General features: G+C 34.5%; 1 protein-coding gene across 4 annotated transcripts in view; it reads left to right on the top strand.

Annotated features, from left to right (window-relative positions):
- MLF1 (myeloid leukemia factor 1) overlaps positions 1–17,344 on the top strand; it is a 35,494-nt gene extending 18,150 nt beyond the window's left edge. The window contains exons 2-7 of one of the 4 annotated variants that reach the window (XM_082394488.1): positions 328–475; positions 10,311–10,370; positions 11,546–11,674; positions 13,483–13,642; positions 15,233–15,371; positions 17,223–17,344. In XM_082394488.1, the coding sequence (XP_082250614.1) occupies positions 328–475; positions 10,311–10,370; positions 11,546–11,674; positions 13,483–13,642; positions 15,233–15,371; positions 17,223–17,328 (742 nt within the window). In that variant the 3' untranslated portion in view covers positions 17,329–17,344. Of the gene's footprint in view, positions 1–327; positions 476–10,286; positions 10,371–11,545; positions 11,675–13,482; positions 13,643–15,232; positions 15,372–17,222 lie in introns of all 4 variants that reach the window. The other 3 variants (XM_082394490.1, XM_082394487.1, XM_082394489.1) reach the window with 3 other exon arrangements.
- The last annotated feature ends 2,713 nt before the right edge of the window (positions 17,345–20,057 follow it).

The following is a 20,057-nucleotide window of genomic DNA, read 5'->3' as shown; positions in this document are numbered from 1 at the left end:
TTTCAGTCCTTTTTTGCCATTTCCTTTAGTGCTGGCTTAAGCTACCTGAGATGTGTTACTTTGTGTTTATCAATTTCATACAATGAGATAAATAAAGGTATATTTTTACTATTATACATAAGTGAGTTATGGTAGATAACAAACAGAACAGGTTTTGTATTCATGAATAATGGGTCTTTATGAGATAATTCTATTCTCCTAAACTCTTCTTTTGTCTCTTTAACAAGCATATTAGCCCAAAATCATTCTTTGTAGTATTAAGCTGCCTACTTATTATTTAAATTCCAACACTTACTCTTACATGATACTCTTATGTATTTTCAACAGTGATTCTTTCATGGCACACCGAGAAAGTATGCGACAGATGATGAGAAATTTTTCTGAACCTTTTGGAAGAGACCTGTTCAGCATCTCTGATGGCAGAGGAAGAGCTCGTAACCATACGGGACATGAGGATGGAGAAAATTCCTTGACTGTAAGTTCTTTATTTTAAAGTTAGTAAAGAAAAGTATTACAGAAGAATATATCTCTGACAACAGGATATGACTAATACTTATGTTATAGAAATAACTTATGTAAAAGGAAGGACCAGTTGGAAAGCTGAGTTCTTGAACAATGAATTGTTAATTGTATAGAATTCCACTGTGCTACTAAAACTTTTAGCACCATAAAGTTATATATTACCAGCCAAACTTAAAACATTGTTTTCCATATGTATATAGTTTTTTCCTCACCTTATCATTTACTCCCATGTCTTACATTAGAACAGGCAAGGAAATATCATTGCATACAACACTTTTTTTTCCCCACTTTAAAATAAAAAACTATAGTATAATGCTTTATCTCTATTGGACCAGGAAAAACCAGTCTTCTGCATGGCTACCTTGGACCTTCAAAACTTAGATTAACTTTTAATTGTATTCAAAAGCCTTGCAAAACTACAATATATATTCAGAAGTCTTGTCTGAGAGCAAAACTAAAAGGTTACAAACATACTCAACTCAAAAAAAAAAACCAGGATATTTATATACCTTAAGTATTTTCTTTTCTGCTTATTTCTATTGTTTCTTCAGCCTCAGGAATGGCAGTTCTAGAACAACAAATCCACAGGAGTTTCTAAAAGATAAATCTCTGCAATAGAAATGTAGATATTTGGAACTCAGTAAACATTTTGAATTGGTCAATTGGGAAACTTCCAGAATCTTCCAGGAAAACATTTTCATATTTTCTATTTGCAGTGGTCTTAAATAGAGCAAAATGTTTCAAATACTCCTAAGACGTTTGATGGATAACATTGCATTTGCCATTTAAATGAAAGTAATCTTCACATTCTTTTTCACATACATATTATTCCAATATATATATTAATTACATTCCAGTTATTTTTTAAATTAGTTAATGTGGTATCATTATATATATTTTTTACTGTTAGAGCTATAAATTTCCATAAAAGTTGAAAATTAAGGTCAAAGGAAAAAATTGTCAAAGAGAGCAGAAAAATCAAATATGACATTCTGAAATTTTATCTTTCACATGAGCATTGAAGCATTTTATATATCTGCTATAACCACAGCAAAGAAAGAGTAGGGCTGTACATAGTGCTTTGTATTTACGTGCATAAATGAGCTACTCGTAGCCTTTGTAGAAAAAGAAGTGACAATTTTATTCCCTTGTAAGCATAGAAAGGAGATCTGTTTATAATTCAGCTATAAAGTTCTTATTGAGGATGCCTAAGCTGTAACTCTGCTGGTCATCCACTGGAAGTAGAAGTAAATGTTTCTTTCCTGGGTACTTGTGCTTAAAGCATCTGAATGTTTAATGAGCTGGAATAAGAAATATATGTAACCAAATAAAGAGATAAATTTCTGTGAAACTGTAGTTTATACGATTCATAATTTAGAACTATTTGTATTTTAGCTTGCCTCATATTTGCCTTGCCAGTGTGGCTTGAAATCAAGTTTTGGGGAACCAAAAACACCCACACAGCTGAAGTAATATGGTTGCATAAATGTTATGATTAAATAAGGAAAGTCAAGCAGGAAAACAACTCTGAATATAAAGGAAGGCCAAGACCAACATTTGAATGAAAAACTAAAATAGTTGCTACCTTGTCCAGTTTATAGTGACATAAATTAACTTTTGTCTAAGATTATTAATCATAGGTGTAGGCTAAAGTCTGTAGCATTATCCAATAGAACATTCTGGATGATGCAAATGTTCTAAATCTGCCCTGTTCAGTGTGGTTAGCCACATATGGCTATCAAGCCCTTGAAATGTGCCTAGTGCTACTGAATTTTTAATTAAATTCTAATTATTTTAAAACTAATTTTAAATAGCCACATGTGGCTATTGGCTACCTTAATGGAGAGCATGATGATATTCAAATAGACTGGAAAGCTTTTAGCTTTTTTTTAAACCAATGCTGAGTAAAGTACACTAATCACCTATACGTGAACCTATCATCTTATTTTTTAAGTTAATAAAAATCTCTTTAAACATTTTCCCAAGAAAAACTGCAGTACTCATCTACCTATTAAATAAAAAGTAAATGGTAATTTTTACTATATCAGATTTAGACAAAACCATTTCATAAAACTTTGAGTTTTATAACTTTTTATATAGTCAATACTGCTAAGTAGTATTTAGTTGCCTCTCCCATCTAAAATCAAGTAGTATACATTCTTCTTCAATTACATTATATTGTATCAACTGTCTTAGAAAGCTAACACCAGTGGAGTTTTTTCTTGTTCAAGCTATGAAAACTCTTTGCCAACCAAGAGTTCCGAGCACTGTCCTAGGGCAGTTGAAGGGCAGTAGGAATTTTTAAATATAGGAATTTCATCCAGTTTTCCCAGGAACATTCAGCTTCTCTTTTAGCCAAAACACTTTTTCTTTCCCGGTACATTATAATTTATACTGGTGAGATATGGCTCACCTTTTTTCCCCTAGGGTGTGATACATTTGACATGTTTATGTCTCAGTATGAAAGACTTATGTAATAGCAAAACTAAATAAATTAAAAGAAAACAAAAACAAACAACAGTAGCAACAGAAGACCTCTATCCTAACTTGACTTTTCTAAGTCAGTGTCTTATAACTAGATGTGAAAGTAGAAACAGAAATTAGAAATTGACTGCAGAAGATGAAAGATGGCTGCCTAGTTTGAAAAGAGCACAGTGAAGAAAACAGTAGTAGGCTTTTTGAGCATGCTGGCTGTTCTATTTGAACTTTTATTAACAGTTTACACGAACTCTTTTTTCTCTTTTTATGAAGTTATAAATTTTAAAATGAGTATTTTGATTAAGTAGTGAGCCATATGCTGATGCTTTTAAGCACAGTGGATGAAAATTTATATTTCAAATAGACGCTTGATAACTTTTTTCTTTATTTTTGGCCCATTTCTTGACGTTTGTCATCTTTATCAGCCCTATTAGGAGGGAAAACAGAGACACCTACAGAAGTAGAAGCATCAGCTTTGCCGTTTTCCTGTGTTTGTACTATTAGCATTTTCTTCAGTTCATGATTTCCTTATTGGGATATTTTTAAGCCATTAAGTTTAAAAAGTTGTCCATTTTGAGAGGATTGGTTTGTTTAAAACTATAATTTAATCTGTAAATTTATTTAATTAGGCAGTTTATAATTCAAGATATGACGTGTGACCATTTGACAATTAGATTGAGAGATGGTGCCAGAGTCAATGTAAAATCTGTTTTTCCTTTCAGTAAAAAGAAACAGAAAGAGAAATTTTACTGGTACATCAATACACTTTGGAGATTACTGTTCTGCATATACAGTATAAGTATATATCATCTGATATAACTTATAAAATTGAATATAAACACAGTTTTCTCTAGTTTTTTTGACATAACTTACACAGGGAGAAAATTATCACAGAATGATGGTAAAACTTTATATATACCTTTTACCAAGAAATTAAAAATTTATTTTCAACATTTAAAAATTCCAAGTAATGAAAATTTTTAATTTGTATACGTGTCTAAAAATTTATTTTCATCTGTACCTATTGAGGAATATAATTTGTGAATTATTAATTTTGATTATTCCATCTATTATACTTAATGTTCTTTTTCCTATCGAAGACTCCAAATATCTTTAAATCTCTATGTGTGATCCTTTCTGAAGTCCATATTTCTTATTCCATAAATTAGTTCTTAGGAGGTATTCATTAAATTTTTGGCCAAATATCTCTATTTTGGCCAAATATCTACTAATTTTTTGAAATGTTATTAATTTAGATACTTTTGATTTTTAACGGGTTAAAGGAAAGATTAACTGATTTTTAAAAAATATGGAATAGTTGAACAAAGGAAAGATGATATAATCTTAACCATTGTACCTTCTGTGTTAATTTTGGTGTGAATTTGCATTTCCTTTGAGAAATATTTGTCTCAATCCATAGCAAATACTTTCTCTTTCAACTGCCTTTAACAAATACTAGAGTAGTCTTATTTAAAAGTGATATATGGTCTCTCTATTTGCCTGCCAGGATCCTGTCAGGCTCTACAATGAATAATAAGCAGATAACTTTAAAAATATATGTTGAGTTCTTTTTGATTAAAAGGTTCTGTAATTTGGTTAGCTCTGAACTATGTGATTATGCAGTGCATTTCTCTCTTTTTCAGAGATTGTTATATAATAAATATCATAACCAAAATTAATTGGATTTTTTTTCTAGGTGATGAGTGTTCTTGTGCCTTTTGGCAGTTTTGGTAGTATGGTTCATATCATAAGACACAAACCATTTGAGCAATATTTTCTGACAAATATTTATTTTTCATTAACTCAAGCAAACTGAATTGGCATGCCATCTCACTTTCATAATGGCTTTTTAGCATTTGTTACTGAAAACTTGTTTCATGTGTTAAATTTATCTTAGAGTGTTTAGGCCTGTGTTTTGTGAAGTAAGTAATATCAACATAATAAAATCAGTCTTCCAAAAGAAATAGTACATTTTAGTTGATGACTATTCACTTGATTTGCAAAAGGGATCCCCACAGTTGTGTTTAAAAGTTGGAAACTTCCCCAAGCTTATGAAGACTTTTCAAAAGGTGAAAAACCACCAAACTGTAGATAGACAAGCACATTTGGAAAAGCTCAGATTGGCTGCTTTCTCTAGGACTCTATTGCCAATTCATTCATGCTTTTCCTTTCCCAAGTTCAAGCATGGCTACTCTGCAACCAGCTTTTCTCCCACCCCTGTTTCTCCAGGCCTTTGGTCCTGTTTTCTGTGGCTCTAGTTTCTAACACACTTAAAGGCAATCTGAGGAGTAACAGAGAATAGCATCACCTTGGAACATTTCCTATGGATGCACCTATGCTCTCATGAAAAAGTTTTTTTATTCTCTTGTGCTAGACTTCAGCCATTTCTCTCCTTAAAGTTTGACATATAACATTTGTCCTTCCTGACCAGAGTTTTTAGTGGGACAAGTGATGAAGGAAAAAAAAAAAAAAACAGCTATAGCACAGAGTTATCAGTAAAAATGACCAGGAAGTTCAGCATGCTGTGGGAGCACAGGCAGAAAAAAGCCTGTAGCCCAGACGTTTTGGGATGGTGGAGTGGAGGTCAACTAGAGAACACTTCCTGAACCTTAAGGATTAATAGGAATTAGCCAGGAAAATCTGGGAGGGGAGAAGAAGAGTGCTCAACACAGAGGAAACAGCGTGTGCAAAAACCTAGAGGCTAGGGAGCCCAAAGATGTTTAGGGTCATTTGGCCCTAGGATGTGAGTTGGAGAGTGTGTATAGATGAGGATGGAGAGGTAACCAGGGGGACTTCTTTTGGCCCTGGTAAGGATTGTGGGCATTATCTTAAGAGCAGGGGAAGCAATTGGTGAATTTTCATCAAAACAGTAGTAGAATCAGGTTCTCATTTTTTAAAGATCATTGTGCCTGCAGGGAGGAGAGAGATTAGAAGGGATCACAGTGGAGGCAGGGAGGCTAGGAGGCTGATCAAGTATTCTGGGAAGCACTAGTGATAGCTTCTACTCAGGTAATAGCTGTGGTGATAAAGAGAAATAATCGCCTTTGAGAAAGAGTTAAATAGGTGAATGGATAGAACTTGGTGATTAATTGGGTTGATGGATCAGTAGAGAGGGAGAAGGAAAGTATTATGCTTATTTTTGTGGCATGAGGCATTAGGTAGATGGGAACGCCACTGAGCTAGGAACAGAGCATTGATGCAGTGCAGATATGAGGGCAGGGGTGTTCAGAAAGGTCATTTCAATTCTGGGTGTTTTGCATTTGAGGCATCTGTGGGCTGTCCAGGTGGGATTTATCTGGTAAACAGTTGGATATATGGGTTTGAGCTGAGCTAGAGATAATTAGTTCATTCATTCAGCAAATATTTATTGAGCCCTCCTATGTGCCAGGAGTTGTTTTTAAAGTATTGGGAATATAGTAGTGAGTAAGACAGAGAAGATAGCCTTGCCTTCACAGAGATTATTTTTACAGAGTGGCAAGACAGACAATAAACAACAAAATAATTTCAGATCGTCAAAGTACTTCAAAGTACTCTGAAGGAGATGCAGTAATGATATAGTGACAGGTGGAGGTGAGGCAGAGATTAGTTTAGACAGATGGGCTTCTTAAGGAGGTGATACTTGAATGATTAGAAGAAACTATACTGAGAGTCAGGAGAAAACATTCTAGGCAGAGAAGAGCAGCCGTACAGAGTTCCTGAAGGCCTCAAAAGCCCACTGGAATCTCTGCTCTAATTTGTAGCCCCACTTTTTGTCAAGGCGTTGGGCCACCCCATAGCAAGTACAGATACATCTTTTGATGGCTGATTTGATAGTGAATTGAGAAGAGACAGAATATACCCCAAACATCTGATCTTTTTCTCCTCCTCCTCCCCTTCCTTAGGCCAGCCCTTCTATCTCTCTTGAATTGTTCTCTCTTATACAGCCTTGTAACCTAATGTTGAAGCAAAAAATTCACAACATTTCCTGAATTGTGTTGAATCTCTGAAATGCAGATTAATTCTATTGTAGTCCTTTGCATCCTAAAGACGTATCAATATCTCCTAAATGTGTCTTTGTTTTTCCCTACTGTGCTAAGTGCAGGTTCTAAAAAGGAATTTGCTTTTTTTCGTCTATTTCCTATTGTAACTAGCAATAAAAACCCAGTAGAAGGCAGAGATATAAACAGACCTTTGATAATTCTTTACTGAGTCCCAGCTTGGCACAAAGCTAAAGAATATCCAGAAGGGCTGAAATACCAGCATTGAATAACAGTGCCTTACAGGGTTCAAAACACTCCTCCTGCTTGAGCAGGGGAGTTCCTTGAACTAAACACTCCTTATAATAGTAGATGATGCTTTGGGTGACACACTAGAATATGTGCTTCACTTTTTGATTCCTGGTGATTGTTCCAGTGATAAAACCTAAAATCAATAGCAGATCTTTCAAGAGCAGAGTTTTGCAGCCTTGACACCACTACTTTCATGTTGGTCTGGATAATTCTTTTTTTTTTTTTTAATAAATTTATTTATTTATTTATTTATTATTTTTGGCTGTGTTGGGTCTTCGTTTCTGTGCGAGGGCTTTCTCTAGTTGCAGCGAGCGGGGGCCACTCTTCATCGCAGTGCGCGGGCCTCTCACTATCGCGGCCTCTCTTGTTGTGGAGCACAGGCTCCAGACGCGCAGGCTCAGTAGTTGTGGCTCACGGGCCCAGTTGCTCCGTGGCATGTGGGATCTTCCCAGACCAGGGCTCGAACCCGTGTCCCCTGCATTGGCAGGCAGATTCTCAACGACTGCACCACCAGGGAAGCCCTGGGCTGGATAATTCTTGTTCTGGGGAGCTGTCCTATGCTTTGTAGGATGTTTAGCAGAATCCCTTGCCTCTACCCACTAGGGTCATATACCCTCCCCGGCTGTGACAAACAAAAATGAGTATAATTATTGCCAAATGTCCCAATGGGATCAAAATCACTCCTGGCTAAGAAACTACTTTCTGGAGGAATTCTTAACTGTTCTTCTAAAGGAGCATACCTCTGGAGGAATCAGGTTCCCCAGCTTCAAACTATAGTACAAAGCTACAGGAATCAAGACAGTATGGTACTGGCACAAAAACAGAAATATAGATCAATGGTACAGGATAGAAAGCCCAGAGGTAAACCCACGCACATATGGTCACCTAATTTATGACAAAGAAGGCAAGAACATACAATGGAGAAAAGACAGCCTCTTCAATAAGTGGTGCTGGGAAAGCTGGACAGCTACATGTAAAAGAATGAAATTAGAACACTCCCTAACACCATACACAAAAATAAACTTCAAATGGGTTAAAGACCTAAATGTAAGACCAGACACTATAAAACTCTTAGAGGAAAACATAGGAAAACTCAAACCATATATGTGGTTTGACATAAACCACAGCAAGATCTTTTCTGACCCACCTCCTAGAGTAATGAAAATAAAAACAAAAATAAACAAATGGTACCTAATTAAACTTAAAAGCTTTTGCACAGCGAAGGAAACCATAAACAAGACGGAAAGACAGTTCTCAGAATGGGAGAAAATATTTGGAAATGAAACAACGGACAAAGGATTAATCTCCAAAATATACAAACAGCTCATGGAACTCCATATCAAAAAACAAACAATCCAATTAAAAAATGGGTGGAAGACCTAAATAGACATTTCACCAAAGAAGACATACAGATGGCCAAGAGGCACATGAAAATGTGCTCAACATCACCTAATTATTAGAGAAATGCAAATCAAAACTGCAATGAGGTATCACCTCACACTGATCAGAATAGCCATTATCAAAAAATCTAGAAACAATAAATGCTGGAAAGGGTGTGGTGAAAAGGGAACCCTCCTGCACTGTTGGTTGGAATGTAAATTGATACAACCACTATGGAGAACAGCATGGAGGTTCCTTAAAAAACTAAAAATAGAACTACCATACGACCCAGCAATCCCACCACGGGGCATATACCCTGAGAAAACCATAATTCAAAAAGAGACATGTACCACAATGTTCATTGCAGTACTATTTACAATAGCCAGGACATGGAAGCAACCTAAGTGTCCATCGACAGATGAATGGATAAAGAAGATATGGCACATATATACAATGGAATATTACTCAGCCATAAAAAGAAACGAAATTGAGTTACTTGTAGTGAGGTGGATGGACCTAGAGTCTGTCATACGGAGTGAAGTAAGTCAGAAAGAGAAAAACAAATACCATATGCTAACACATATATATGGAATCTAGAACAAAAAAAAATAGTACTGATGAACCTAGTGGCAGGGCAGGACTAAAGACGTAGACATAGAGAGTGGACTTGAGGACACGAGGTGGGAGGGGGAAGCTGGAGCGAAGTGAGAGTAGCATCGACATTTGTACACTACCAAATGTAAAATAGATAGCTAGTGGGAAGCAGCAGCATAGCACAGGGAGATCAGCTCAGTGCTTCGCAATGACCTAGAGGGGTGGGATAGGGAGGGTGGGAGGGAGGATCGAGAGAGAAGGGTATGGGGATATATGTATGCATGTGGCTGATTCGCTTTGTTGTGCAGCAGAAACTAACACAGTATTGTGAAACAATTACACATCAATAAAGATCTATTTAAATAAATAAATAAATAAATAAATAAAGGAGCATACCTCATGCTTCAAGGGTATGCCCTACTGAGCCGGCAGTGGTAGGCAGCAAATCCAAGGACTGTTAGTGGAGTGAATCAACCTATATCACTTGGGTCCAAGTCTGATGGAAAGGAGGGCTGATTACTCCAGAGGCAGCTTCTATCATCCATGTGGAACTGCTGGAAGGAACACTGTCATCTTATACTCGGGTTTTATTTATTTGCCTGGTAGGATATCCAGAAGGAAGAAGGAAAAATTGGAAGACTAGTCTATGCTAGAGCTGTCCCACAGCCAAGGATACACCACTCAGTATTTAAATATTAACCAAATTATGTTATGAGCAAGTTGAATTTTATGTGTGTGTGTATTTATATGTTCTTGCATGTATATATGTGTGGATATATACACATGTATGTATGCATGTATTTATAGTGTTACAACTCCCTAACCATTTGTATGTTGGCTGTTTAGGATTTTGTGTATGCTTCAAATTCTTCTTTAACAAATCACTTTCATTATATAGTCCTTAAATTATCTTTGCCTGGTCCATCACTGCATGAGACCCCACAGCAAAAATCAAAAAAAAAAATTTCAGCTGTTTTGGGAATGTTGATTTGCTTCTTTTGTGTTGTGCTTATAGTTAATGACATACTTCCTAATATCCTGTAGCGTACAGATGTCAACCCTTTTCAGGCAATGGACCGAATGATGTTAAATATGCGAAACAGTATGCAGGAATTACAAAGAAACTTTGTAAGTACTAAAAGATTGTTGAGAATGTTATTTTCAGTTATCGGTACTCTATTATTATAGTGGCTTTCAACCTTTTTCTAACCATTGTCCACAGTGATTGAAAAATATATCTTACATCATGACAGTACTTGTGTACCGTATATATTTTACACCTGAAATAAAAGTTTCATGAGAAAATAATCATACTGTTTACAGCGTGTGCTGATATTTTCTATTTTACTTCATATTTTAAAAATCCCGGTCACAACCTACCAAAATGATTTCAGAAGCTGCAAGTTTGAAAAACAGCGTTAATTAAACTTTCAAAATGAAAAAATTCAACCTCAAAAACATTTATTCTGCTGAAGATGACTATTGTAAATGAATGTTTTATATGAATTTAGATTTTTTTATTATGTATAACTTGTCTACTTAAAAAGATTTGTGGCATCTAAGAAATTAAGTTTTAGCGTTCAAAAATAACTCTGAAAATAGAAATTTCAGGAATGATGTTTAGGCACTGGATTAGATTAATATAGTCCAAACACTTATAAACTAGTACTAATACTCTTACTTTTCTACTCGTGATATTAATCAAAATAACTTGATTCAGTATGAAGACCACCCATATTATTTTAGTCATCCAGTTTGAAATCTAAGGATCATTTCAGAATGTCCAAATCTAGGACATTATTAATGATTTTAGAAACGTAGCAGTTGGTACCCACAGAAGGTATAAAACTTCTTGGCATATGGCTAATTGGCTCAACATTGGCAAAATTGCACACAAAAGTCAACCACTGACTGTAAAAGTATTACATGCTTCAGGGCATGGCATCTATAAATTTAAGCCACAAGTCTTTGACCTCAAAGATTTGAGGATTTCTAAATGAATCACTTGTTATTTATTATTCCTTATAAGGAGAGTGTGAATTGGTATCTAAAATGCAAGGAAGTTAGGATTTCTAAATGAATCACTTGTTATTTATTATTCCGTATAAGGAGAGTGTGAATTGGTATCTAAAATGCAAGGAAGTTAGGGCCTTCATGGGGGTACCATTTGGACATCATACTGATCGTATATACTATCTTTAGTAGAACTTCTAGCTAGTGTTGTTACTTTATTTGAATCCTCTGACATTAGTTCTTCGTATTTGACTGAACTCACTGGATTTACAATTTATATTTACCTCTAGGGTCACCTTTCAACGGATCCAAATGGACATTCGTTTAGTTCTTCCTCAGTTATGACTTATTCCAAAGTAGGAGATGAACCACCAAAGGTTTTCCAGGCCTCAACTCAAACCCGCAGGGCTCCAGGAGGAGTAAGTATTTTCTTGGAACTTTATAAAGTTGTGGAATCATAGATCACCTATATCAAATTTTAACTATTAAAATTTGACCTTGTACTGGTCGGGGGAAGGGATGGGGGGAGAAAACACAGGTCAGTGTGAAAAGCAATAAAACTAACTATTTATTTATTTATTTTAAGGCATTCTTTGTCTCCCCCACCTACCTCCATCCCTGCCCCAGGTGCCTTTTTTCATGTTAATATCTATGGATGTTTATTAGCTTTACATGTTGACAAAGTAAGTAGACACTATAAGAAGTCTTTGTTTCATGAAATAAATGTCTACTTTTAGTTTCTATTTGAAGTATGAATTTTTTAACTCATAAAATATTTCAAGTATACAGAAAGGATATAGAGAATAATATAAGTACCCCATACTCCTTCAATCCAGTTTAGTCAAATCATTAATACTTTTCTCTATTTACTTTAAGTTGTCTCTTGTTTTGCTTTCTTTTTAAGCAAAGATGTTACAGATTCAGTTAAAGCTTCCAATATACTCCTCCCTCCTCCTCCTTTTCCCTTTCTCTGTCCCCCAAAGACAACCATTTTCTTATACAGGCATACCTCGTTTTATTGGGCTTCACTTTATTGCACTTCACAGATAAATTGTGTTTTTAACAAACTAAAGGTTTGTGGCAACCCTGTGTTGTCAGATGAGAGATAGCAATTTTTAGCAATACAGTGTTTTTAAATTAAGGTATGTACATTGCTTTTTTAAACATAATGCTACTGCACACTTAATAACTACAGTATAGGATAAACATAACTTTTATATGTACTGAGAAACCAAAAAAATCATGTGACTCACTTTATTGCAATATTCCCTTCATTGCGGTGGTCCAGAACAGATCCCGCAGTATCTCTAAGGTATGCCTGTACCTGGAATTTATCATTTTCATGGATGCTTTTATAATTTTATTACTTATGTATGCTTCATATACAATACAGTGAATTATTTTACAGGTTTCTAAACTTTGTATAAATGGTTTCATACTGCATGTGTCCTCTGCAGCTTGACTTTGCTCAGTAATTGCTTCTGAGATTTATTCAAGTTGATATGTGTAGCTCTGGTTTCTTTATTTTAACTTCTATATAAATGTCTAAAATATGACTATACCACAGTTTTTTAATCTATTTTTCTATTGATAGATATTTAGGTGTTTATAATTTTTCACCTATTCATCTTTATACCTGTCTCCTCGTGCAAAAGGGCTAGGAATGCTATTGTTGGATTGGAGGAGACCTGTGTCTTCATCCTTACCTAGAAATCACCAAGTTATTATCACACAGTGATTGAGACAATTAGCTCCCACAGACTTTGGTATGAGTTCCCATTTCTCCACTTCCTTGTTAGTACTTATAGTAAAGAAAATTTGGGTTTGCCTGTCTAACGGGTGACTTAAATGAAAATAGAATATGTAAGTCATTTCATGAGTGCAGAATAGTTAGTTGCCCTTTCTTGTAGGAATGCTAGTATGTACTCCCATCTATTAATTGTCAAGGACAGTGTTGAAGGCACTAAGTTTAATATAATTAAGTTATTCTTTGTTTTAATAATTATATTGGTTCTATTTGTCCTAGATATTTTAATTGTAAGCAGTTCAGGAAATATCAGAGAACTATTACCATAATTTTACTATAAGTTGGTAGTGGAACTGAGTACCCATTAGTTTTAGAGCAGTAGATTTATATTCTTACCTCTATAGGTAAACAGGTTCTGAGGAGTTTATAGTCTATATTTATTTAAATAATAACTAATTTTTATTTTCATCATTTTCACAGGTAAAGGAAACTAGGAGAGCACTGAGAGATTCTGAGAGTGGACTAGAAAAAATGGCTGTTGGTCATCACCTCCGTGACCGAGCTCATGTCATTAAAAAGTCAAAGAACAAGAAGACTGGAGATGAAGAGGTCAATCAAGAGTTCATCAATATGAATGAAAGTAAGTTATCAGAGAAAATAGCATTCTTCCTCTCAAAGTTAAAATAGCAGCTGTACCAGTAGAACTTGGTGAATATTTTTTATAGAAACATTTTATATGATGTTGTTTCAGACAGTTTATGAATTGTAAATGTAGAGAATACGTTATCAAAATAGTAATAAAATTGTGGTTTCAGTGTTTCATTGTAGATCTGTTTTTTATAGTGATTTTTGTTAATGTTGAGTATCATTTATTTTTTTGTTTTATACTTGGAAAATGGAATCTTTTGAATTGTTTTTTAGAAAGACTGTCAGTAGGAAATCGAGTTTTTATTTATTTCTGATATCAAAGAAGTACATTCGAAAAGTATAAAAAAGTATAAAGAAAATTAAAATTATTCATAACTCCAACCCAAAATAACTACTATTAATGTTTTAGTGTATTTCTTCCTAATAGTTTTATGTATTGATATATATAAACATACAATCACACATACTGTTTTTCAAAATTTGTATTTTACTATCTATATAGTTTATATTGTGCTTATTTTAATTCCCCACTATAATTGTGAACAGTCACCTATGGTGTTACTTTTCAGAAACATCCTAGTTGGTTACCTAAAAGTTTTATCATGAATTGGCCATAATTTATTTCAACTATTCTGTATTGTTGGGCACTTAGGCTTTTGTATAGATAAGATATAAATTTCTGGTGTTGTTAGATAATAAATCACATATATATCAAGCAAACCTTTCCATTTCTTAGATTTTATATTCATTCTTCAACTCATTTAAGACTTCCTAACTTTTTTCATTATAGTTTTTAAGCTGTATTCATTTCCTGTTTTTAGAAAGTATTTTGAATAAAAATGTTTTATCATAGTAAAGGGTTTAAATTATATGATTTAAAAAAAAGAAGTTCTCTTAAGGTTGGAGCTGGATAAAATTATTCTTATGCAATGAGATGGAAGCCACAACATCTTAACCCCTCTTTAATTTTAACCTTTGTAATTTGGTCATATTTAAATATATACAGAGTAGTTCACAATAATGAACATACTGAAGAAAATTTTAGTAAAGTAACACATTATTATAAAGGCAATCTGAAAGAACAAGTATTATCATTTACTTATTGTTATTATGGAATTTAGATTACCTACTTCCTAACAACATGAATTGTCAGATGAGTAACCTGTCTCAGGAAATTGAAAAAGAAGCTCGTGAGGCCAAACTGAGGGCAGGAAGCGCTAGGCACAGGAGGAGTGTCCTCCCAGTGAGAGGAGGAGCAGGATCACCATGAGATGACCCAGGAAGAAAGCCTGTTAGTGTCGCTGGGTCATGGGGTCCATTGGATAAGTAATATGATACCCAGGCAGGTGTGTGAAAAACCAGATCATCAATAACCAAATTATCAACAGGAATAGGAGAGGAACAGAGAGAAGAGGAAATATTACTCTGAGTCAAAGACCTTTTTATGTGAAGCAGTTTCCTGCTTCTACTTTAAGGTTAGGCTGATGGAAACACCAGGCTAGAGTGAAATGCGTGGGGAGCAAGGCAATCACTGACAGCTGATACCTTAATATTTACCCCTTTATTTTGATATTTGATGTAGGTGATGCTCATGCTTTTGATGATGAGTGGCAAAATGAGGTTCTGAAGTACCAACCCAGGGGACAATGGCACAATCTAGAAAACTCTAAGATGCGAAGCATTGGTCATGAGGATTCAGGATCCCGAGAACTTAAAAGAAGGTAAAAGTTATTTCTAAACTAAACAGTGTTTTTTAAAGACAAATTAGAAGAGAAGTTATGTAATTTTACCTCTGTTATCAGGAAGTTTTGATTAACATCCAAGTTGTTTGTATCAATAATATCTTTTGTGAAAGATGTAATAACTGGGGCTTCCCTGGTGGCGCAGTGGTTGAGAATCTGCCTGCCAATGCAGGGGACACGGGTTCGAGCCCTGGTCTGGGAAGATCCCACATGTCGCGGAGCAAATGGGCCTGTGAGCCACAATTACTGAGCCTGCGCGTCTGGAGCCTGTGCTCCGCAACAAGAGAGGCCGCGATAGTGAGAGGCCCGCGCACCGCGATGAAGAGTGGCCCCCGCTTGCCACAACTAGAGAAAGCCCTCGCACAGAAACGAAGACCCAACACAGCCATAAATAAATAAATAAATAAAATTTAAAAAAAAATGTAATAACTTTATATTATTTCCAAGTATTCCAACACAAATTTAAATTTGTATCTGAAAACCAATATTTTAGGATTATATGACTAGTACCTCACTAGCAAATTATGCTTTAGACAATGGGGCTAAAATCCTCCTAAGGTAAAGCAATATACTATAATGCAGTTATTCTTGTGAAACAGATTTTCATCTGGATAGAGTAGGAGTCATACATTTCGTACCAGGTAAAGATATTGGTGTTTAGGGATATGGTAAGGGGAGAGGAACTGTAGCTAAAAGGCTGAACAAAACTTCCCTAACAAGTCAAAATTGAGCATTTAATGGTAAAAAGATTTTTAGACCCTTGTATAATATGTAACAGTATCTGTATTAGATATCAAATATTTTGGAAGAGTTTTGCAAAAACTTTAGCCTCCTTTGGAATTACCGTTTGGAATAGCTGCAAAATATGAACGTGCTAAAACCACACTTTTATAGAGATTATAGAGATTTTGACACATTTAGTATATATTCTAGAGTTACAATTTTATTTGATACTCTGGGGGAAAAATTGAAAACACTACCTAATTCCTACTGAAAATTAGACTCGAGAGAGAGAGAGAGAGGGCTCAGCAGGCCTTAAAACAGAAATCTGTTCTAGGCTCTAAGAGAGTGGAGAATTGCTGCAGAAGGTGGAAGCCTTCCCAGAACCAGCGGTCGACAAGTGGGTACCAAGTAAATTAGAAGACTTGTGCAGAATTTCATGTGCTAGCATCTTTTATTTTAAAATACTTGTTTAGGAATTTAGAGCCCTAATGTTTTCTTTAGAAAACTTGCTCTCATATTAATTTTAGATAATATTTGTGTCACTTTGAAAAGTTTATTGATAAAAACCTAACAGTGCTAAGTTTGACTATGAAATCCAGGTCCCAGTTAGAGAAAAGCATGCTCTTTATAGATGATCTATAAATTTATAGCCTATCAGTGGCATTTTCTGTAAACCAGCACTGTCCAATAGAACTTTCTGAAATGGTTTTTTGCAATGACGAAAATGTTATGCATCTGTACTGTCCAATATGGTAGCCAGTAGCCCCATGTGGCTATTGAATCACACTTGAAATGTAAACAATGCAGCTGAGGAACTGAATTTTTAAATTTTATTTTATTTTAATTAATTTAAATGTAAATGATGTGGCTAGTGGCTACCATGTTGGACAGCATGGTTCAACGGTAAACACTTAAATCTATCTCAGGAAAGCAGCTGTTGCTTTCTTAAATGTTAAGTGAAATAGTCTGCCATATGTTTTTCAAAGCTACTAAGGAACCTTTAAGATAAAACTCACCTTAAATTACAGTGGTCTGTATCATGTTTGTATTGATTTTTTTAATGACCATTTAAAAAATGGTATTAATGTTCACATGTATATTTCTCAGAGAGAAACTGCATCAAAGTCCAGCCATTGAACGTGGAAGAAGATCAAATGTTTTTGTGGACAAACTCAACATCAAAGGATCACCTGTGAAAATCAACAAAAAATAAATAGCATTGCATTTGATTTGTTTAGTTTTGGTTGTTTGAACAGAGAAAGTAATGGTGCTGAGTAATACACCTAAGACCAATCGCTTGTTATTAAATCAATACTGTGTTCTTAGCAACTTTCTTCTGAATGTTCTTGGAAGTGCTAGCTTTATATTGTCCCTACTTTAGGAATAAAACTTTAACTTTCAATAGTGCAAGCTGTTAAACATTCTATAACACTCTTTAAAACATAACACATGCTGATTTTGCTTTCACAATTATTTTCCTATTGGCTATGTATTCCCCTATATATTCAAGATTGAATGTACAGCTGTTCTATCATATAAAATTAGTTAAAAGAATAAACTGTAAAAAAATAATCTCAATTTTTACTAACACTATAATAGAGTGATGTTAAGAAAGGTTAAAATTATTTAGCTCAAATTTTATAATGTGTTATGTAGCCAGCTAGCTTAAAGAATTTTTTTAAATAAAGCAAAACTATACTAGTACTCTTTTACAAAAAATTAGTTATTATTTTGATAAAGAACATAAAGAATAATCAAATAGTTCCTTTTCAAAGAGATTTTAAATTGTTAATATACATGAATTTTCTTATCATTTCTTTATACAGTATATTCTTTTTTTGTTCTGTGTTACATTTTCAACATTCGTCAGACTTTATATTGACCTTTCTCTTTAACATCTTAAGGTAGCATATTTCTGTTCTCCTTTCTCACAGACAGCTTAATCTATCTCCACGGTTAACATTCTAAAGTTGGAGTGTCCTTGGAGAAACTCTGCTCAGCCCTTTTGTGACATTTAGAAAAATGCATTTGGTATTCTGCAAACCTGAATGATTGATTGTCTCAAAATTTCTTAGACAGGTGAAGTGTGTTTGAGCAAGGTACTTAATAATTCAATTGTTCCCTTTTTAAGTATACTATTTAAAAATTCAGCTCTTGGGTTTTTTCATTCTAGAATGTGAGCATTAATCTGTTTTTATAGTTAGGTATGAAGTTTGTGAGAATATAAAATCTTAACTTTTAAGTTTTTGTTGTTTCAAGGGGGGAAAAAAACAGAATCGATTATCACTCTATAATCCTAATATCTTCCCTTTTAAACTTTGGAAGTAGAATTGTGTGATTGTGCTTATACTCTTCTAATTTTCTATATCATATCCTGTTAATTTTACTAGTCAGTGTTTCATGCCTTTAATTAGTCAGTAAACTAAGATGCATATGTGTCAATTCATTTTTATAATGGAAAGTAATTGAGCAAGTATTAAATATGTTAAAATTTTCCTCTTATGAATAATTTAGTGTACTAATAACATACTATTACATACTGGGAAGTTATCATAAGGCATCCGTTTGAAATAACACTTTCGCATAAATTCCCTAGATAGAGCAAAATCCCAGTAGACACTGTAATTATTCTCCTTTCGCTTAAATTATTACACTGATGTTAACTTGAATCATTATATTCAGATATGAAAACACATTTTAATAAATATTTGTGCTTAAAACAGTATAACTTCTATGCATCATATAACAGAGAATTCATAGATGCTTTTTTCATCTCAATTTGTTTACTGTAGAAATCAAATTAAAATGGAATTAAATATATATTTCCTCCTATGCCACAGTGCTTCCTGAGGGGCCACTTACAAAATATGTGACATCTGGAGATCAAATGTTAATTCTTTATGTTCACACGATGCTGAAATTAACTTTTTTTCTGAATTTATTTTTATCCTAATTCTGAAGTCAACTTAACTAGTATAAAAAAGAAGGCTCGCCATAGCTTGTAGTTCACATGTTATTTTTTCTTTATTGACAACCACTGATCTTTCTGGAACGCTGGGTCTTTGGGGAATGTAAGGATATTAACTATTTGGTGAATGTGGCCTTGACAATAAGTCCAAGTTGAAAACTTAGGCTCCTTGCTACTTTAGTGATTTTCCTGGTAACTTTCAGTCTCAGTGATGGGTTTTCATTATTTATCTTTAGGACTTCATTATCTTTTATTGTTACAGGGCAGTGGCAGGAGCACATTGGTATCAGATGGTGCCCTACGTGTGGCAATGTGATGGTGTTTGGAGGTGGGGCCTTTGGGAGGTGATTAGGTTATGAGGGTGGAGCCCTCACGAATGGGATTAATGCCTTTGTAAAAGGGACCCTAGAGAGCTCCTCCACCCTTTCTGCCTTGTGCCCACACAGTGAGAAGTTGGCTGCCTATGAACCAGGATGTGGGACACACCAGACACCGAATCTCCTGGAGCCTTGATCTTGGGCTTCCCACCTTGCAGATCTATGAGAAATAAATTTCTATTGTTTACAAGTCACCCCGTCTATGGTATTTTTGTTATAGCCGCCTGAATGGACTAAGGCAATGGTCTTAGGCTAGTCGGGCTAGGACAATTTGGAGATTCTACTGAGGTTTGACCTAGACCCTCACTGCAGTGAATCAGGACCTTCACTGAATTTATCTTTATTCTTATACATTATAAAATGACTATGAATTAACAGAATGTGTAACTGCTTTGAATGATATAATGTATGTGTATTTTGCCACTTTAAAACCTAACAGAAGTAATCTATAATGTGTACTCATATAAAAATTTAGCTAGACAGTTCTTGGCTTTTTGTCCTCTAGTTTCCTCTGTGGAGAAAACAAGTTTATTACTTTGGTTAAAAGTGGTGATTAATAAAAATAATTAGGAATATACTTGGTATAATAATTACAGA

Source organism: Balaenoptera borealis, assembly GCF_965194805.1.
Source record: "Balaenoptera borealis genome assembly, chromosome: 5".
NCBI classification, from domain to species: Eukaryota; Metazoa; Chordata; class Mammalia; order Artiodactyla; family Balaenopteridae; genus Balaenoptera; species Balaenoptera borealis.
The sequence above is the reverse complement of the archived record's forward strand: the minus strand, read 5'-3'. Positions and strand labels throughout refer to the sequence as shown.